This window comes from Malania oleifera, chromosome 8, assembly GCF_029873635.1.
Source record: "Malania oleifera isolate guangnan ecotype guangnan chromosome 8, ASM2987363v1, whole genome shotgun sequence".
Lineage (NCBI taxonomy): Eukaryota > Viridiplantae > Streptophyta > Magnoliopsida > Santalales > Ximeniaceae > Malania > Malania oleifera.
Window position 1 is genome coordinate 29,502,140 of NC_080424.1, and position 22,844 is coordinate 29,524,983.

The window sequence follows — 22,844 nt, forward strand, 5'->3', positions numbered from 1 at the left end:
GGATAAGCTGAAGAGTGTCGCTAAAAACGAAAATAGGAGGATCTGCAGAGGAAGACGGTAGGACTCTCAGCAGAGGAACCAAGAACTCTTCGCAAAGAAAATCAAAATGGAAGAACTCTCAAGCTTTTTTTTTTTTTTGGTAACGCCGGGTATCCACAGCCGTCAACGCGCGTCCGTTTTTACGATCCGCACGCACCAGCATGTGACTAATCTCAAGCTTTCTTGAGAGAGAGAGAGAGAGAGAATGCTCTGATATCACTTGTTAGTCCCAAATGAGTCCATGGGTGGACTTGATACACATTAATGAATATCAACTTAACCCAAAAGCTTAAGTCTATTGTGTCTTGAACCTAATCATGTATATAAGCACTCATCATTCACTCAAATTTTCTAATGTGAGACAAACTCACAAGTGAAATTCTCAACAATCTCTCCCCACTTGTGAGTTTCGACTGCTTCTCGTTGAATGAAAACCGTCTCCCTTATGGGAATAAGTCCAATTCTCCAACAGTTGCTCAAGTGGGTCTTACCACTGGCGCCTTTCGTATCTCAAATTGCATTCCATATACCTCTGAACCAATCCTACCTCCCACATCTTGACCTTATTTGGATCCATCCCCAGCCTAAATGATCCTTATTGGTCTTGATCACACTTGATCCTCCAATTATTAGCACGTCAGAAGAATTAGTTTCATGTCTCGACTTTTACGATGTCGCTCACCCAGAGTTATGAAACGTTGGCTCTTTTAGTATTGTGACCACACTATGGTGTGGCTCGGAAGACAAACACTCAGGGCTTGAAAGAAACTAATTTGTGAAAAAATCCAATCCCTACTAGGTGAAATCATAGCGAGACTGGGACATTTAAACAATCATCTCCAACTCGAAAATTTTCTTTAAAGCAGATAAGGATAAATGTATTCAAGTTACAAGGCATTTATCACAATATAATTTCAAATATTTTCATAATCGAAAGTGTTGCTTGCATGCATGCTCCAGATTTTACTTAAGACAAAATAAAAAAATAAAGGGGGAAAAATATAAAAGTAAATTTTGCAATTAATATTAATCCAAAAGTATTTAATAACCCACTAGATTTACATCTTTCAAGTTTTAAAAATCACTGAAATTAGCATATAATAACTTGAGCAATGCTAAAATGTCAGTGTCCCGATCTAATGTGGCAGCAAGGGAGTGGTGGATGCACGGGGTCAACTGGTCGCTCCACTATCCGTTACCATGTAGACATGACCCATGACAATGGAGCATTTTCCATGTTGCTTACCTAAAATACTCACCAAGTCTAAAAGGCCGACCAGCAATAGTATCCCTTCAACTCATCCTCTCATTTTTTAAAAGTCGCTTCAAACTCAAAGTGAAAATGTATTAGTTCAGTTACAAAGGAAATTCATGTGACGCCGTGCTTTTAATTGTCATTGCCTCTATTAATTTTAGAAGTTGGCTTTCTAAATCTAACTCTTCAGGTAAATGCTTCTCCGCGTTCATTGCGATTATGACAAACGTCTAGAGGCTGGCGAATAAATAGAACTCCTAATATATTTGCATGATGCTACAAAAACAAGACCTGCAATAGAAAAATGATTCAATGTCAGGCATATATATTTATCTATGGGCAAAACATTTATCTTTTCTAAAATTTGACAAAAATCTTCTATGAAATTTTAAAAATTTTATTAATCGCTGTTGAGGTTTGAATAATTTCAGAATTGCATTTTCACCGCTATATTGCAGCTAATTCAAAGAGCAATGGCAAAGCGTGCTTCAGAAAAAAGGGGTCAGCGACAAAATGACTTCAAATGGGCATTGGTGTAGCCCGTAAGTCTACGAGACACTTACCAAACAACAGATTCTTTCGGATCGTTGAACAGTGATACTTGCTATTTTTTTTTTTTCACAAGCAGTACAGTGATCTCCAATCAAAATAAGACACAAAAATTTGTAGATGCTCCACTGTCACACTGCAATTTTATTTTTTTTTATTTTTTTTTAAAAATAGATGCGCACGCACAAGTCAACAAATACATAATGTTATAAAGAAACAACTTGTTTTATACGCTCATAATCTTTTCTTAATAAATCATTCTGAACTACTATTATATGCACATAAAGGCAAATGATGGAAAATTACAAGTCAAACAGAAAGGGGCTATTTGACTTGCAATATTATAGGAATTGTAAAAGAAATTTAGATGTGGTAATTACGATAATTTCAACCTTCCAAATTAAAATGACGACACGAGAAAATACCAATATCTTAAAAAGTAGGTAAAGTATGCACAGCACTGTGAAAGGTAGAAGGATAATTAGGATGTAAACACATTTTAATAATCTAGAAATCATATTAATTAATAGATTTCATATCTCCTGTGACTATTAACTTGAGATTTTGCTCGAATTGGTGAAATCTTATGTGATGGGTGTCTAGACCAGTGTGAGAAACCAAAGGAGTCAGAGTGCCCGCATAACCTACATGATGACCCTCTCAACTAGACAACAGAATAAAATGATTTGTAACTGATTAATTTAAATTTAATTATAGTAGGCACTCTTATATAAGCTATTTTCCCAAAATGCTCATCAGTTTCCCAATTTAAAAGTAACAAACAGTTTGAAAAATAACCAAGACAAGAGACGATTGGGTTGGATCCCCAAAAATTGGAACATAGACATCACCGAATGTGCCTAGGCACTCAAGCAGTTTCTTGGCTAAAGCACCTAGGTTCTAAATGGTTTACGCCAGTCATTGCCCAAGTCTCTGGACTGACTCAAACACATGCTTGACACTTAGGACTGAATTTACTTTTATAATTTAAGTGTTTAAGTTCATTTCGAAATTTAAATGTTCAAATCAAGTAGAATCAATTCCAACATGTTCATAGGATTGAAAGGGAAGTGAGAGAGCTTGCAATACCCCAAAACTCCTCTGCTTTCAAAGGTAGACATTAAGAACTAAATTAGCTCGCATAATTTAGTTCATTTTGGAACTCAAGTGTCAAAATTGGGTATATGAATTCCAAGTAAAACGGGATCAATTTCGGCACATCCGTGAGGTCAAAATGGAAGTGTTTAAGGTTGATATCCAAAAATCTTTCCAATTTCAAAGCTAAACATTTAAAAGCAAGTTAGCTTTTTATAGTACACGTATTTTATTCATTTCGAAACTCAAGTATCCAAATTAAATAATGCAGCAAACAATGATGAACAATACGTAAACAATCAATCACAAAAAGAATAAAGAAAAACAATAAAAACACATGACACAAAAATTTACGTGGTTCGGCAATGTGCCTACGTCCACAGGAGCAAGCGGCTAATTTTCACTATCAGTCTCGAACACAGGTTACAAAAAAAAAATGTTTATATGCTAACTCTATATGTAGAGAAGGCTTAGAAATTATCTAAAATACTCCTATAGTAATCCTTGGAGGAAAATCCTCCAAAATCCCCAATCTATTTGATATTCTTGACTCAAATCCCGTAATCAGCGCCAAACAATACCGACGAAGGTTTCAGAAAACCGTCAACAATTTAATGCTGAGAATGAATTATGCAAACTGAAACCGTCGATGGTATCTCATGAGACCAAACCGTCAACCCAATTGTCAACGATTTCTTCTTACAGCTCAACTTCCTTGTTCTTACTTCACCTTACTTTCCCTGAGCAGGCATTCCACTCAATATGAGCCACATACTCCAACAATCTCCACATTGGTGAATATTCACCTCTTAGAAGAAATATGAAAGCATAACTCGTAGCTCCACCTGGGACAGTATATTGGCATGCCTCCTGTCTAGCTCCTGAAGACGTTAATCAAGTCCAAGCAATGCTTGAACTTGTCTGTTATAACAAGCTCTGTCAACATATCAACTACATTCTTAGACATGTGAACTTTCTCAAGTGGTAGTTCACCTGAAGCAACCAGTTCCCTGAGTCCTTCTCCAAATAGATGATACTCTGACTATCATACTGCGGCTGAACTCCACCTTGTTGGATACTCAGCTCCTTGACCAATCTTGTAAACCACAACGCTTCCTTGGCAGCCTTAGCCACTACCATGTATTCTGATTCAGTAGTAGATAAAGCAACAAGTGACTGCACCATGGACCTCCAACAAATAGGCACTCCCACAAGGGTGAATACGTACCTTATGGTAGACCTCCTGTCATCCAAGTCCCCTACATATTCAACATCCACATATCCTACCACTAAAGGATCAATCTATTGTCTACTGAACATAATGTCATATCTTGTTGTACCCCTCAAGTATCTGAGAATCCACTTGACTGCATCCCAATGATATCGATCCGAATTTGAAAAGAACTTGCTCACCACGATGACAGCTTGTGTCAAGTCCGGCCTTGTACATACCATGGCATACATCAAACACCCCACTACAGTGGCATAGGAGACCTTTGATATGTCACGAATGTCATCATCCGTCTTTGGGCACTGGGCGGTAGACAGCCTAAAATGACTCACTAACAGTATACACACCAATTTAGCATTAACCATGTTAAACATCTCAAACACCTCCTCCACATAACTGCCTTGAGATAACCACAATCTCCCTGTAACTCTGTCCCTGCGAATCTCCATCCCAAGAATCCTCTTGGCCACACCCAAGTCTTTCATGTCAAACTCTTTACTCAACATAGTTTTTAATTGATTTACCTTAATCATATCCTTCGCAGCAATCAACATATCGTCAACATAAAGCAATAGAAATATGAGTGAACCATCCTCAAGACTCCTCACATAGATGTAACAATCATACTCACACCTCCTGTAGCCAATACGAATCATGTAAGAGTCCAACCGTTACCACTACCTCGGAGACTGCTTCAGCCCATAAAATGACTTCTTCAGTTTACAAACCAAGTGCTCTTGTCCAAGTTGGCAAAATCCTTCTGGTTGTGACATGTAAATCAATTCCTCCAAATCACCATGGAGAAACGATATTTTTACGTTCATCTACTCCAAATGCGTTTTGTAATGCGCCACCAATCCCAACATTATCTTGATGGAAGTGTGTCTGACCACGGGGGAGAAGATTTCATCATAATCAATTGCTTTCCTCTACGAGTAACTCTTTGCTACTAACCGAACTTTGAACTTCTCTTTCTCTCTCTTTTTGAAACCACTTCTTTCTTCTTGTACACCTACTTGCATCCTATCGCCCTCTTCCCTACTGGAAGTTCCACCAAGTCCCACGTCTGATTCTTATGCAGTGATTTCATCTCCTCCACTATAGCGCCCATCCAACAATTTTTCTCCTAGCTATGTATTGCCTCCTAAAAGGTAGTAGGATCCCTGCTACTAGTGATAAGTGCATAAGACACCAGATTATCAAAACTGTACTTGGGCAGTGGTCGGATAGTGCGTCTAGGCTTATCTACGGCTATACTACGATGCTGTTGTTGGTCTCCCGAGCTAGAACTCTCTGCATCCTAACCATTGTCATCTCCACCTTGAGTCACTAACTCCACCTACACCACATGCTCATTGCTGCTGTAGTTTTTAGGCACATGTTTCTCTTCTTCTCCTTGAGAACGATGCAACATGGCTTTCTCATTGAAAACCATGTCTCTACTGATCACCACTTTGTTTGCCTTTGGATCCCACAACTTGAACCCTTTCACTTCTTTCTGATACCCAAAAAGATGCACCATCTAGAATTTTCCTTAAGCTTTGATCACTCCTCACTAGGAACATGCACATAGGATGGACACCCTGTAGAGATCCGGGAAATAGTAATTAATGAAATAATAAAGAAAAGAGAAAATTTGGTTTGGCACAGGCCAAACCGTCGACGGTTTTGGTGGAGCTTAGAAAACCGTCGACGATTTTGAGTTACTACGGTCAGGTAAGGGTAAAATGGTGGAAAAAGGTTTGGTTAAAAACCAAACCGTCGACGGTTTTGCTCCAGGTCTGTGGCCTATATAAAGCATTCAAGTCATTGTTTTTTAGATAAACAAAACCCTCTCTCTCTCTCTCCTCTCTTAGGGTTTTAGCCTCAACTCTCTTCAATTTTTCTCTCGAATCAAGCCCGAATAAGCTGATAAACATCATTTCAAGATTCCAGCGACGATTCTCCGCAGTTTAATTGGAGCAAATGAGCTGTTTGGGGATTTTGGGCACCATTCCAAGATTAAGGTAAGGAGATGAATTTGTTAGTTGTCTCTAAAAAAAATTAAACGGTTAAACTGGGGTATGAGAGCTTAAAAATGTCATGGTTGTTATTCCAAAGTTCAACTCATTAAACTAAGGTGTATAAATACAAGGTCTGCATTCCAAACGCTGCAAGCGTCGTTTTAGGGTCCCTGTAGGCGTATCTCCAGGAAACAGGTAAGGGAAATAGATTATGTGAGGCATTTTTAGAAATTTGACTGATTAACTTGTAATATGTGATTTCTGAGTAATAATATAGGTGTTTTCCTGAGTATATAGATTTATGAAAATGGGAAACTTGGAATATGTATGTTTTGAGAAAGTTGGGTTAATGAGTTGAGTAAAACCCTAGAGATGGTTATACCAATATTTTCAGCAGAATATTATAGTATAGATTATCACTTAAAATGTGTGGCAGGAGTTGAATATTATGCATAATTATTTTGTTAGTTTTTTATGGTATTATGTAAATAGAGACAAAGATATGGATTTATACAGACTTATAGTATGATGATATTTTATACTGAACTATAGTATGGTAGTATGTGATACAGATTTTATACAGATATTATACAGTATTACAGCGTTCTTTAAAGAACTACAATACATATTTTATACAAAGTTATAGCGTTCTATATAGAACTACAATACAACATTTGATACAAAATTACAGAATGATAGCGTTCTATATAAAACTACAGTACAACATTTGATACAGAATCACAGAATGATAGTGTTCTATAAACAACTACAGTATGATGGTATTTCATACAAAGTTATAGTATTTCAGTGATTTTATACAGATTTATAGTATGACAGTTTATGCTGATTTGTGAATGAAATCATGTTATTATATTGTTTTAGAAATTGCATTATATGGTTTAAGAACCTTGATGGACCATAGCTAAGCACAGTACCGTAGTTTCACAAATACCAATGCAGTCACACTTCTCAGATAGAGTGTTGGTGGTATACAGTCGATTGTGCCATTGAAGTGTAGAGTTATCCCTTGGAGTCCGGATCAATTGGGTAGGCAAATCGTATTCATAGTTACAGATACAAATACAGTTGACTTAGTTTGATTAGGCCAACCATGACTAGGTCCTACCTTCGGGCCGCACAACCCGGATCATGCGAGGTTAATTCATGATGTTGTTGTTTATCCACCCAGGGCAATTCTTCTATGCATATATGTGCATTTACTTATACAGAGGTATTATCTTATATAGAGTATGATGTGAAAGGAAAGTATTTTAAAATATATTTATATGTGTGTATACAGTTTTACATGATTTCATAGCGAAAGGAAAGGTAACTAATGGTTGTATTTTGGAACACTAAAACTCATAATGCCACACACTAACAATAATCTATTTCTTCTTATTGAGGGGTGTCTCACTCCTATAATTTCTATCATTTCAGGAAACCTAGGTAACCAGGCTTAAGGCTCTCCAGGGCAGAAGTTGAAAGTATTGTTCAAGGTAAGTAGTGGTGGGACACCATGGTGTATAAGATAATAGTTTGTGTATCTTTAGGATGGATTATGGATGGTTATTTTTGGGATTTATGTAAAACTATGTTGATTATAGTTGGATTTATATACATATATAGATGCTTTCGCTGTGTGGTATGATATGTTTGAGGATTGTTGTACCTAGTGCCACTTTGGGCATCACAAGGTACTATAGTGTATTTTATATAGATATTGTGTATGGGGTATTGCACGGGGCATCACAATTTGATATCAAAGCAGATTTATTATTTTTAAATTTATAGCAAAATTTTCAAGTCGTTATGCACCCACATACCCTCAAACCGCAATAGTCTACCTCGTTACCTGTTCAGACCTCCTCAGCAACTTTCCTATCTTGTGATGCCTTTGGTGATCGATTAACCAAGAAACACATCATACTCACCGCCTCAGCCCAGAAATTCTTTGCAAGCCATGCATTCAACCTGAGACACCGACCCCTTTCAGCTAGGGTTCGGTTCATCCTTTTCACCATACCATTTTGTTGTGGTGTCTTGCGTACTGTAAGACGTCTCCTTATGCCATGTTGCTCGCACAACTCTCTGAAACTTGAATTTGTGTACTTAGTGCCATTGTCTAACCTGGGGCACTCAATCTTTCTCCCGATCTAGTTTTCCACCTCAGCTTTCCATAATTTAAACTTGACAAACATCTCCGACTTGTGCTGCATGAAGTACACCCAAACCTTTCGTGAGTAATCATCAATGAAACTCACGAAGTACGTATGCCCTCCTCGTGATGCTACTCTCACCGGCCCCAAACATCTAAATGAATGTAATTGATGATTACCTCTGTCTTGTGTGTGGCTGCCATGAACTAGACCCTATTCTATTTCCCAAGCACACAGTACCTGTAGAAATCTGACTTGCATGATTTGACCCCCTTCAGAATATTTCTCTTGTGAAGCTCCTTCATTCCACGCTCACTCATATGCCCCACAAGACAGTGCTATCCAACTCAAAATTTGCAGCTGCAACCCCACCTACAACTGTAGTACCTAACAGTGTATGAATTTTTTCCGGTACTTTCTGCCCCTTCATCACAGTCAGAACACCCTTACTCACCTTCATTACCCCACTTTTAGACTTGTAACTAAACTCGTTACAGCCTAAAGTGTCCAATGAAATCAAATTCTTCTTTAACTCCGGTATATGCCTAACATCCCATAACATCCTCACCACACCATCATACATTTTGATTATGATATTCCTCATTCCGAAAACTTTGCATGAAGCATCATTTCCCATTAGAACAAAACCAGAATTCACCAATTTGTATGTGGTGAACTAGTCCTTGTTGGGCGTCATGTGATAAGAGTACGCCGAATCTAAGATCCAACAATCTGTGAGACCATCTGAACCGGATGAAACCGAGAGCATATCACCATCACCACTACCAGAGTCTCCTTCTTCCACTACATTCGCCGTGTTTGATGAATCCTTCTTTATTTTCAGCATTCCTCTTCTTCCTCTCTAGAAAATCCGATTTTATCTGCCCTTTTTCCCGCACTTAAAACACCGTACGTCCTTCCTTTTCCTAGAATTAAACCGAGCCTTATTGTTACTCGGTCCACTCCGGAACTTGCTTCCCTCACGATCCTGATTACCTTTCACCACAAACCCTTCACCTTGAAAATTCTCATCACTGGCCTTCTTCCTTTGACGGAAACTCAACAAGGAACTCGTGATTTCCTCCAACTCCATAGTTTATTTCCCCCATGTTAGAGTCTTAACCAGATTCTCATACATAGGAGACGTAGCTAGAGAATTGAGCAGCATCAACGCATTGTCTTTGTCCTCGAACTTCACATCAACCCGCTTCAGATAGCTGATGATCTGATTGAATACGTTGATGTGTTGATTCAAATCCGAACCCTCTGTCATCTTAAGCTCATACAATCTTTGCTTAAGATACAAGTTGTTCATCAATGACTTGGACATATACTAGCTCTCCAATTTTAACCAAACTGCCGCCAGTGATTCCTCATCCATGACGTGATACATCAAATCATCGGCCAGACAAAGCCAACTTTTGCTTCCAACTCCTTCCAACCTATGTCATCCATACCTTCCGACTGTTTTCCATAGAGTGCCTTCACCATACCTTACTACCCCAACAAGTCCTTAACCCTCCTCTGCCAAAGTCCGAAATTTCCCATTTCATCGAACTTAACAACATCGAACTTTGCAGAATAAATCTTAGGCATTGCAACCAATAGCTCTGATACCAATTTGTTGTGCAAAGTATACACCAATGTGCAGATGAAACACAAATTGAATCGGAACGTGCAATGTAGCAACCGACAGTGAACAAGACGTAAACAATCAATCACAAAGAGAATAAAGGAAAGCAATAAAAACACACGACACAAGAACTTACATGGTTCGACAACATGCCTACGTCCACTATCAATCTCCAACAATTACAAAAAAAAAAAATGTTTATATTCTAACCCTATGTGTACCAAAGGCTTAGAAATTATCTAAAATATTCCAGTAGTATTCCTTAGAGGAAAATGCTTCGAAATTCTCAATCTACTGATCTTCTCGATTCAAAGCTTGTAATCAGCGCGGAACAATACCGTCGATGGTTTCAGCAAACCGTTGACGGTTTAATGTTGAGAATGAATTATGCAAACTAAAACCGTCGACGGTTATCTCCTGAGACCAAACCATCGACCCAACTGTTGACAGTTTCTTCCTGCAGCTTAGCTTCCTTGTTCTTGCTTCACCTTACTTACCCCGAGCATGCATACCACTCAATATGAGCCACATACCCCAACAAAGTCCAAATCAAATGAGATTAGTTCCCACACGTCCATTGGGTCAAAAGGTAAGTGTTAAAGCCTCTAGTACCCAAAAAATCTTGTCAATTTCAAAGTTAGATACTTAGAACTAAATTGACTTTCATAGTTCAAGTATTTAGTTCATTTCAGAACTCAAAGGTCTAAATCAACAATATGAGATGCAAATCAAGTGGTTTAGTTTCGATACATCCATGGGGTTGAAAGGGAAATTTTGGAGCTTACAAGACCCCAAAATTCCTACTAGTTTCAAAGTTAGGCGCTTATAACTAAATTAACTTTTATAATTTCATTTCGGAATTCAATTGTCCAGATTGGACATATGACATCCAAATCAAGTGGGATTAATTTTGATACATCCATGGGGTTGAAAGGAATGTTCCATAGCTTGTGGCAGTGTGGCACTTAAAAAGGTTTTCTCGATTTTAAAGATATTTGAAACCAAATTGAGTTCTTACAAATAGTTTCTTATATTTTGAGTAGTTTTTTCTTATATTGTTTTGAAAGTTTTTAGACAATTATTTGTTAAATTATATAATAATTTATTCTCCAATTATTGTGATTTTTGATTATGTGATCATTTGATGATAGATGATTATGCAGCCTGCTTTGTTTCTTTGTTATGGTTAGGTCACGATGATAATGATTTTTATATACATTTAAAACTTTTAAACATGTGTATTGCTTGTAAAAATGACATTAAACAACTTATCTTTATGTTTTTTTCTTTTATTGTTTAGATGAAGGAATGAATGAACTATAAATAATGGTTCATGAATGAACTAATAGTGATTGTTAATAGAGACGAGTATGAATCCATAACTATTAGTTGTAAATTGTTTGCTATTAGTGACTATGTCAACATTTTAGTGATAATTTGTCTCTGTTACTATTAGACAAATATTAATGATGGTTTTAAAATTGTCATTAATAGTTAGTTAAGTTGGCTTTTTAAGTGACCAATTCTTCACGATCAAATAGCTATGGCAAAAAGAAGCTTTTGTAGATTTTAATTACCATCTAGTAACAAACTTGAGTGATGAAGCATCCAAAGTGGCCCAAGCATGTTCAATATGTTCCAAACTGAATCCACCAACCATTGCTACTTTACCTAAAAGCTTTATTTGTTAGGTTGTGAGTTAGTAATGTATATCAAGCTTTAACACTTTCCCACACATGCAGCCCAACAGCACTTGGAGAGACAATAACAAGGAATATAATAATTTCTTAAACACCACACAATAAAAGTGAACAACAAGACTAAAACTCAACTTCCTAATAACCAGTTCTAATACGATGTTAGATTATCACTTTATCTAAAAGTTTAAGCCGTTAGATTTTGGGTCAACAATGTATATCAAGCTTTAACAGCAAGTTTTCAAAGACCAATGCATCAACATTTTTTCTTTTTTCTTTTTTAATAAAAAAAGAAATTTATTAGGAACTGTGCATTTCCACAAAACTTTCCTCTCCTTGCCTAACCTAAAGCATCTAAAATTAACAACACGAAAAGCATCCACAGAAGGACAAAGCCATTTCTAACCAAGAACTCCATACATGTTAGACAAGATATTCCATTTCAAAAGGCAATATAAGAACAAAAGTGAACAAGTCCCCTCAACACCTAAAACAAAGGACATATACATCTAGTGACAGTTACAAATTTGTTCTTCTCTTCTCAATTAGGTCATAGTATTGATTTTATTCAAGATCATAATCCAAGTAAAATTGTACATATTAAGATATATTAATACAAATAATTATCAATTTTTTTAAAAGTGTATATAGAATAAAAACCTGTATAACTATATTGTAAGTTTATAAAAAAATAAAATAAGAATCAATATTTTTTTTATACGAGTTTCATGTCTATATACTTATTGTATTCATAAGACACACTTCATTGAAATCTTATTGTATTCATAAGACACACTTCATTGAAATGTTCACAATTTTTAAAAAAATAGTTTTTAGCATTAAGGGAGGGCCTTTAATCAACAGCAAGATTGTTACATTTTTTACCAGTTGGTCACAGATTCAACTATGAAGAAACAACCACCATATAAAAGGGTAAGGCTGCATAAGCTATGATAACCCTCTAACCTACCGTCGCAAAGTGGGGAGCCTTGTAGCCCAAAGATGCCCCTTTAGCTTTTAACGTTTGAAAATGTTTTGTCACTTCTTGGGGCAGTCGTTTGAGACTCCTTCAGCATACATTTTAAATATATTTTAAGCAAATAATGGTGCATTATAATGAATTTATGTTATGTTATTCCTAAACATGAATTTATTGCCATTTTCAATGGAAGAAGTTATATTTTGAGAATTTTTGCAAATTTTCAAAAAAATGAAGATGAATCATTTGTATTTATTAGATCTTTTGTGTTGTGTCATACATATAATATAATTTAATATTTATCATAATCCTTGTGTCATTTCCTATTAAGATTTATTGTACTCTTGTATATGTGTTGTGTGACATAGCATTATCATTTCTCCTTGTTAGTTGTAAAGAAAAGAAAATAGAAATTCTGATAAATAACTTTGAATATTTGTACTTTTACCTATAAACGTAATTTTGATTATATAATATGAATTTATTTAAAATAAAAAAATTTAAACTGTATAATAAATTATTTAAATGTAACTCAAGATTGTCCACCTGCAAGCACATGAAATGCACATGATATATTTACTGGTATATAATAAAAAGCAAAACAATAACTACTACCTCCTTTATTTCAAATGTGTCTATTTTTCCTTTCTTAGGAAAATCTTCCCTTTTGTTTTGAGCACTCAAAAATTACTAGTGTGACTTAACAGTCTTTCTTTTCACCTATTTGGTGCGAAAAGTATAGATACAAATTATTTAATTTTTTATTCTTTACTTGGTGAGGCACATGCATGCACTTTGCACGCAGGAAAATACACCTAGCTTTTTAAAAACTAGCCTAACCCTTAAATATGGTCCATGACAATATCAATGGGTACAGACAAACATAAAACTTCGGGAAGACAACTGTCAAGATTAGTAATTAAAAGATATGAGATAAAGTTTATTATGCTTTAGCAGTAATTCAAAAAAGTAAAATATGTGCCAGAGTGAAGCAACACAAAACATAAGAGAAAGCTTGCAAAAAAATTAAAAGAAAATAAAACCCAAGCAAAACAATAGCAGAGTTAGTTAAAAAAAAAAAAAAAACACACACACACACACACCAGGAATCACCTTTTCATGGCAAATCTTGGTTACAGCCTCAACGTGTAGGTTCATCCTGAAAAAAAAGATGGACTAATTTTTAGTCAAAATTTCCCTCACCCATCAACAGGAAAAAAATAAAAGGGCATTTAAAAAATATAAAACAAAGAGATACAACGGATGTGTCCAGCTTCAAATATAGGGTTTCCAGTCAGACCAATTCACAGGCCTCAGCCAATGAATGACAATGATGACTGAGATTCAATGCAGAAAATGATTATTAAAATGAGTCCACCAAGAAACTGGTTAACCATCAATGACGCTGATGGGACCATATGCAGGACAAAAAAAAGCAACTTACTTATCCAAAAGCAAAAAATTTTAGTAAATCATACTATACACTTGCCCTCATGTCTATCCTTCGGTATTTTTCTATGAATTGGAAGGAAAGAGATTGATTCAGTGCCCCTACTGATGTAAAGGCATCTATTCTTCATATTTATTTCATTCTCCCATTAATACTCACACAAAGCAAAGCACTAATTAGAGGGAGATAGATCATATGGATCTCTTCTTATTCTGTTTGTAAATACATCCACTCACTATATATCTCAACATTAACTAGTTAAACAATCCAAGAATTTATCCATTCATGAGAAATGGTGAAGACATCAATCTAGAAAATGGAAAATGAGAAAATAAAGGAAAATTCTTGAAGTGAATATCTAAACACCATATCACTCCAGAACAAAGTAAATTATTTGAAGTTCAAGGATTATTTGTTGTAGGCAATATCTTAGAAAAAGAATTTAGTTTGCAACAATTAAATAAATGGGACAAAAAGTAAGAAAGGAGTGCAAACAAACAAAAAAATAAATATCAGTAACAGCAATTTTCCCAACTAGCCAAAAGAACAATTAGAAGCAATGATGAATTATTGAAGAGAGAGGCAGCGTTTCTACTTTTGGAAACAAGGGTTAGACCATGCTTACCTTCAATCTGGAAACAAGGCTTTCCATTTCTCAACAGTTTCTCCTTTCTTTATCGTATCTGTCAGAGAAACCATTGGATGAAGGATATCCTTTTTTTTTTTTGGCTAGTATGGTATCATATGTACTGCCAGATGAGATGTCCTCAGAACGAATGGTAGATTTCCTCATCTTTGAAACTAATATCTGCATATTTGCAAGCTCATTCTCCAGGTCTATTTCACGCTGTTTTGCTTCATCAAGTCTTTCTCCAAGCTCATCTTCTACTGGTAATGCAATTTCAAAAGTAGCTTCTCTATTGTATATTGTATTAAGCACATTCTCCTCAATAAAAATCCCATCCCCTGCTCTTTGGGACCTCACATTAGATTGCGCACCAACGCTGTTATTTTGCCTCATATCAAATGAAGCAAACCTCTGAGGGTGTTTATGTCTGTGAAGGGCCTCATTTGCAGCAGCCAGGTCACTAGCTAATTTTGCATTTTGGTAAGATAATTTTGTTACTTCTTCAGCTAAATTTTGCAGCTCAGCTGCGGCTGCTGCAGCCAACTCTTTTGCATATGAAGCTTCTTCTGCCAGTTTTTGACACTGAATTTCAAGCCCATCTCTCTCTTCAGTTATCCTCACCTTCTCTTGCTTTAAATTCTCTATCTCAGCTGCCTAAATAAGAATAAAGGCAATAAAAGTACATCCATTACAAATTCTGACTATAATCATATAACACCTGATTCTCTTTTTCTATCCAGAAAACAAAATAAAACAATAATGCCCGATTCTTGTATGCAGAATTATGAGGGAAAAATATACACACATAGCACAAAACGTAGAAAAGTTCAAGCATTAAAATAGAAAAAAAATAACAAATTAACCTGCATAAGAACTTGAGAATTCGAAAGTGCATCACCATTACAATCCCTAGAGTCTTCTTGGGAAAATACTCTATTCAAGCTCATTACACTTGTTGGCGTATTGTCATCAGTATGACTCTTTCCGTATAAGCTAATCACATCCTTTGCCTCATCATTGTTTCCTGACAACCTTCCAGAAAGACCCCTGAACGTAGCAGCTTCATAGTCAGCAATTTGTTGAGGATCATCACAACGTTTGTCTAATAAAGAATCAAGTTGCCGTCTTAACAGAAACATGGCTTCTTGCATCTCGGTGTTTTCTGATATCTGATTTAAGTACAAAAAGAAAACAGTTTTTAGAAATAAGATGTCATCAGATAATTGAGTGCAAATATTGATGGAAGGACTGTGTAGGTAAGAGTTGTACCTTCATTTCCAGTTGTTCCTGAAGAATTCTATTGTCTGCTGACTTAATCTTCAAAACTCATCCCACAAAAAAATCAGGTAGTTAGTAACATATTTTTTTCCATTTGATATTGATATCATTTTACAGAAATGAGAAAAACAGGATTGACAAACCTCAAGTTCAAACGTTTTTTCATTCAGCTGAGTAGCAAGCTTGGCTAGAGCCTACAGAAGAGTTGAATAATCAATCCACAAGAAGAGAGGATAAAACATAAGGCAGAAAATTACGGTGTATGAAAACAAAAGAAAAAGAATGTAAATAAAATTTCTTCTACTAAATGAAGTAGAACTTGGCTATTATTATCTGCAAGCTTGCATAACTCAAAATACATTGTTGGCAAAGTAACCCAGAGATCAGCCAGTAATGAACCATGCTGATCTCAACAAGGAAAGTGAGCGTATTGAAGGCTTGTGAGTCAATCCTTAGCCCAGGCACATTAAGTGAGGCCTGGTTTTGGCTCAACCTGGGTACAAGTTGCTGCTTGAGCTCCAGTCAACCTATGTTGCTGCTTGCTACCATTAAATTGACTGCTGCATCTAATGAGAGGACAAAAGGCAGAGTTCAAAAGGAGTTGAAAAATCTAGCAACTTCTGTTTTTTTTTTTTTAGGGTGATTAGTTGGAACGTTAGGGGTAGTGATTTTAGGAGGGGGAGGTGCTAATCAGGGATGTTTGGCTCTGGCATTCTCCAACTATTGTCATCTTGCCAGAAACTAAACTTGAGAGTGTGAATGAGGGAACTGTAATTAGCAGTATCTGGAATGCTCAGCTTAAGGATTGGGAGTTCCCTCCCTTCTCAGGGGGCAGCAGGAGGTATTTTAATTGTATGGGAGACATAGTTATTTGCAGAGGATATTATTCATTTCTCTTTCTGTTTTGCTCGAAGTTAGAGGGGTGGTTTACTTCAGTTCATGGTCCTACTACAACGTTTTATGATACGAGCTGTTTTTGCCTTTTGTTCTCCTACCTGAGTTAATGGGTGATTTTAACGAGATCAGATTTCCTGCACGCGGTTCTTAGGTTTCTTCGAGAATGCTATTTTTTTTGCTAAGTCCATCAGAGAGTGTTGGTCAAGAAATCTTCCGTTTTGTAGAACATTTTTTTTCTTGTTCAGTTGGAATGGAGAGGATGGTAGCTAGCCATTCAGATAGAATCCTACAAATATTTCAAAGATATGCTGTCTAGACTGGTTTCTCAACATTTCCCTAGAGTCTATGCCACCCACTAGCACTATTTAAAAAAAACCATTGGTGATGGTAATACTAGTTATCAAAGCAATAGTTTGATTTCAAATTAATGGTCAAAGTTGTTAAGGACACTAGGGAGGAACATACTGTCCAAGTAATGAGTAACAATGAGACTGCAACGAAGGCAGAGAGATTATTGATGCAAAAGGGACCTAATTTGTACTAGGCAGCATGTGCAACTCACTGTATAGACCTTACAATAGACGACATTGGTAAGAAAAGTAATTCAAAAAGGTCTTAGACGATGCAATAAGAATATCTATGCTCATATATATATCACACATGGACAGCGAATTGCGTGAGGAAATTCAGAAATAATATAGAATTGCTTCATCCTGCCATTATTCAGCATGCCACCAATTTTACCGCCTTAGGAACATTGTAAGGCATAAACAAGACTTAAGGAAATGCTCAAATCAAATGCATGGAAAAATTCAAGATTTGGGATTGCAAAATCTGGCCCATCATATGATGCTAAGAAGATTATATTAGGGAAATATTTTGGCAAAAGACTTGATAATTAAGGTGCAAGAATCCTCGATAAATTTTCTAACATGGGTCGGTAATCAAAAACCCTTGCTAAATTTTTTACAATTTGTCGATGGTGATGAAAAGCAACCCTGGGTTTCACATGAGGCAATTAATACAGTGATTCTTGCCAATTTCACAAGAATTATTGGAAAGTGATTGATAACAAGTGGAGTTTTCAATTGCATCAAGACTTGGATGCAGTTGATCAATGTTAATAAATGCACTTGCTTATTACTTGTTTATCACTACATGCTTGTATTAAAGCATAATTATTCATTAATATGTTTATAAATCTAATTTCACAATATTTTCTAAATTCTTAGTTTATGTATGGTGCCTCGCCTTCTCCTGAAATAGCTGGAAAAGTCATGGATGGGGTCAAAAAAGTGATAATTAAATTGGTTCCCAATTTAGATACTCAAATTCAGGCAATTAATCATGTATAGAGTATTAAATAATAATTTGTGGAGAGAATGTATTTTAAGATTTAAATCATATAATAATCTATAATACATGTCTAATTAATTATCCTTCACACAAGCATCCATTTGTAGTTGTTGCTGGACAAGCAAGGGAAGTTTGGTACCCTGTCGGATTAGAGCAATTAAACAAACAAATCTTGTTAATTGAAGGATGTCTAACTATTTCATTCTATGTTTAAATTTTACTATACAAAACTCATAACTATACTTACCTATGTTTTTCTTCAATTGTTTTGTGCAGCTGAATGGTTGATTCATATGGCATGTGTGCATATGAGCTTCAATGAATAGCAATCATAGACAAACTGCATATTCTTTGAACTATTAACATAATTGGAGCACATTTAGCCTCATCCACACAAAGGCAAGGAATAGGATGAAATACACAAGATCATAAAATATTTTTTGTGCATTATAACATGAGGTTTAAGTTAAGGCAAATGATAAGATGTGAGCAAAACATAGAAAATAGTTAGGAGAAGATGAAGATGATCCTTTCAACCCGTGACTATAGGAGAGAGAAACACTACTCAATGATCAGGATAATCCAAACTGGTTAGGTGAAGACATTAGTGGTACTTCGGAAGCAAGTGACCACTAATAAATGTGCAGGACTCAGGTTCAAGTCCTGAATGTACTGCATTCATTATCCAAGTATGACAACGTAATATCATACTGAATTTCATGCATGCATGCATGTATACTATGTAATTTATTGTTGTCAATTTCGATTATATTTCCAATTTTTTAGTCATTTAAGTAGCGAAAAGCACAAAAAAATGAATTTTTTTTTCTGCAAATGCACTAAATCAATATATAAATCATGTTGCCTGTACAAGTGTGTTTGTTGGTTGAAGAAAAGTATCAAAAAATTTATGAAGAATTCTAATATAGAAAATTCCATGCTTATTCTTGAACCTGTGCAAGGTTGTGCCTGCATTAAAAAAATTTGCATCCGCTTCAAAATCTTCCTACCATACAACATCAAAATTCTCCAGCATCCCATGACACCCACAGCTATCACCATGACCTTAAAGGCAACCACTGTTTAAAACAAACCATGCTTTCTCTAGATCAATACATGCACATTTGGGTCATCCATCCCTTCAAGCACGCAACAAGTTTTTCCAATATTTTAAGTATATTTTTCGTTTTTTTTTTCTTTGTTTTTTAGATAGCAAGTTTATTTCTCGTTTGAAGTCTTCCATGTGTAAATAGGAAAACATATTGGGGCATCTTTTCTATCTAGAGTCAAGTCTTGTAGTAAATCCTTGTTTTCTCTTATTCATTTAGGTATTTGGGGCCCATAAAGTCAAGAATTTGACTGGTCATCAATAATTGTCTTTGTGGATGATTTTCTTGTATATGACATGGATCTTGTGTTGAAAGGCAGGCCTGAATTTCTTAACATACATACTCAATTCTGCCAAGAAATAAAAACTCAGTTCTACATTAGTATTCAGATGTTTCAATTTGATAATGCACTTGAATTTGTTCAAAATCAACTTCAGTCTTTTTTTCTTGGCCATTCATCAATCATTATGTGTACATACCCCTCAGCAAAACAATGGAGTAGCTGAATGTCATAATATACATTAACTTGACATAAGACGGTATACTCTTACCCTTTGGACTAATGCTCTTCGCACAACCTGTTTTCTGTTTTCTTCTTAATACGATGCCCTCCAAGGGGCAGATTCCCTTCCTTATCATGCACCCAAAGGGCTCCATGCTCTCTATTGTGCTTTGTGTCTTTCGGTCTTCGGGTGCACAGGTTTTGTTCAGGTTCCATATTCTCTCTTTGTGCCATTAGAAGTGTTTCTGTTGGCTACTTGAGAACTCATAAAGGATATAGATGTTATGATCCCCATCTTCACAAGAAAATACGTCAGTACAAATGTTACCTTTTTATCAGCACATGCCTTATTTCTCTACTGTCAGTCCTCCTTGGATGAATCTCTTTTGATTCCATCAATAAATTCTAGTCCTCCCTCATATATTATCTTAATGTTCCTACTGTTCTCCCTCCAGAGAAAACTTCCAGTCCTCTCACAAGTCCAGTAATTACTCACTCAGAGAAACACTTAATGGTTTATGAATGACGTGAAGCAAGCATAGACATCACTACCACCATGCAGCTACCATTTTCGCCCTGAAGAACCATCCCAGCATGACTTGCATTTGTCCATCGCTCACCGAAATGTTACCCAAACATGTATTCAAAAATCCTTAGTTGCTTATTCTATAGCTTATTATGTCTTAGCTCTTCACCTTCCAAATTGTATGTGTTCTTTTGCATTGTCCATTTCCTCTATTTCTATCCCTTACATGTTGAAAGGCTTTCTAACCCTAGGTGGAAGTATGCAATGGATGTAGAAGGATGCCTTGATCACTCAAGGCACATAGAACTTGGTGGATCATCCTCCAAACAAGGAGTTGGTTAGGTATTTCTAGGTCTACATAATCACATATCTTCACAATCAAATGACGTAAAGCTTGATTGGTTGGCAAAGGGTACACCGAAATCTACAAATATTGATTATTTTGAGACCCTCTCATGTTGATCGACACAATTATGTTCATGTATTTTGGCCCTTTTAGCTGTTAAATGTGAAGAATATCTCTAATATGAAGACTTGCAAGAAGAGGTATGCATGGAGCTTCTTAGGTATGTCACTATGGAGAGGATGGTAAGATATGCATGTTGCACAAGGCCATTTATGGTCTTAATCAGACTCCTCGAGCTTGGTTTGACAGATTTCACATATCGGTCTCTGCATGTGGTTTTACCCTCATGACCAAACAGATTACAAATGTCAAGCAATGGATTCAAGAAAAATTTCAAATCAAGGACTTGTGTACTCTGTGTCACTTTCTTAGTATTGAGATCTAAGGTATAAGAAAGGATTGAATCCACCTCGCCGAAAATATACCTTGGTCTTGCTGAGTGAGGCTGGTATGTTGGGAGCTAAATCAGTTCATACTTCTACAAAACACAACATGAAATTGTCTAGGAATGTTGGACTAAACTTTGAAGTCAAACATCAATAATTGGTTGGCAAGTTGACCTATGTTAGGATTTCCAAATTAATTGGGATTTTCTATTTAATGATAGGATTCCAAAATCAATTCAGATTTCTAATTAATCTACTATGATTCCCAATGAATTCTATTTAATGTTAGGATTATCTAATGTTGGGGTTATTATCTAATGTGTTAGGATTCCCAAATCAATTGGGATTGAGTCCATTAAGGACTTAAATTGGGATATTTTACATTCCTAATAGGAGTAAGTTTCCCTATATATATATATATATATAAATATAATATATGTAACCCTATAGGGTTTTTCCATCCAAGCAATAACATAATCCATGGCCTTTGCCCAATTTGGAGGCAGATACCCTTGAAGTGATCAAACCTTATTTTCTCTTACTATTTTCCCTTCTTCAAATTTCCCAAATTTCTCCACGAAAAAAACCTAGGGTCTTATCATTTGGTATTAGAGTCGGCGTTCTTGTGGCTGTCGTTAGCCCGCCAACAAAAGCAAGATCTTGGAATTCGTGATCTTCACTCATACGCAATGGCCTCCGAAAATTCAGTCCCAGATGAAAGCTAGGCTAAAGGCTAAATTTAGCAATATGTTTAAGCCTCATTTAAAGAGATCCAAGCATCGCTCTCTAAACTACTCGTTACATCTTCCCACAAAGAAAGAGAAGATGATGCCTCTACATCAACTAATCGTAGGGAGCAGTCGTGCATGTGCAAATGAGGCTATCAAGGACAGCATGATTGTGGTCCTTCTCACATGAAGGTGGAATTTCCTCGGTGGGACAGTGGTGACCCTACCAATTGGGTTTCGTCTTCACTGCACTCCAGAAACATCTAAAGTCGAGATTGCTTTTATTTGTTGGATGACGATGCTTTTCAAACTAGTTTGAAGCTTGTTATGGAATGCCTTCATGGGCAGAATTTGATTCTGGATTACTTGTCCAATTTGGGCCCACTGGATATGAGAATGTCGATGGATATCTTGCTAAAATACGCCAAACTAGCAATGTCTTGGAGTACTAGACAAGATTTAAGCGGCTATCAAACAAGACTAAAGATTGGAATGAAATCGAACTCATCAATACTTTTATTGAAGGTCTCCTTCCTAACATTCTGCATGAGGTCAAAGTACACTAGCCACGAACTATGACTGCGGCAATTTCCTTTGCACAATTAGAAGAGGAGGAATTGGGAGAATAATGACGTCGCTCCAACAAAACCATTAGCAAGTAGAATGTCAACAGCATCATCACACCACCTGCTCCTCGCAATCCTCTTGCCAAAAGATTGACTCAACAAGAACTTAAAGAGAGAATGACAAAAAGTTTGTGTTGGAACTGTGATGAAAAGTGGCGTAAGGGCACCATTGCAAAAAGGAACGACTGTTGATGATTGAACCAATGGAGGAGTTAGTAGATGTTATGGGCCCCCTTATTCATATTGAGAAGGTATTGAATTTGATGATAATTATGAATCCATCACTTCTTTAGTTCATGTTTTAGCAAGTTA

General features: G+C 36.2%; 1 protein-coding gene across 3 annotated transcripts in view; it reads right to left on the bottom strand.

Moving 5' to 3' along the window:
* Positions 1-1,043: 1,043 nt before the first annotated feature.
* Positions 1,044-22,844, bottom strand: part of LOC131162460 (kinesin-like protein KIN-7C, mitochondrial) — a 104,280-nt gene continuing 82,479 nt past the window's right edge. For 2 of the 3 annotated variants that reach the window (XR_009138818.1, XR_009138817.1), the window contains exons 20-25: positions 16,140-16,190; positions 15,988-16,035; positions 15,582-15,887; positions 14,716-15,372; positions 13,754-13,799; positions 1,044-1,585 (exon numbers count right to left, since the gene is read on the bottom strand). Coding sequence is in view for 1 of the 3 variants with exons in the window: in XM_058118958.1 (XP_057974941.1) it covers positions 14,746-15,372; positions 15,582-15,887; positions 15,988-16,035; positions 16,140-16,190 (1,032 nt within the window). In the remaining 2 variants the exon portion in view is untranslated. Of the gene's footprint in view, positions 1,586-13,743; positions 13,800-14,715; positions 15,373-15,581; positions 15,888-15,987; positions 16,036-16,139; positions 16,191-22,844 lie in introns of those variants that run through there. The other variant, XM_058118958.1, reaches the window with a different exon arrangement.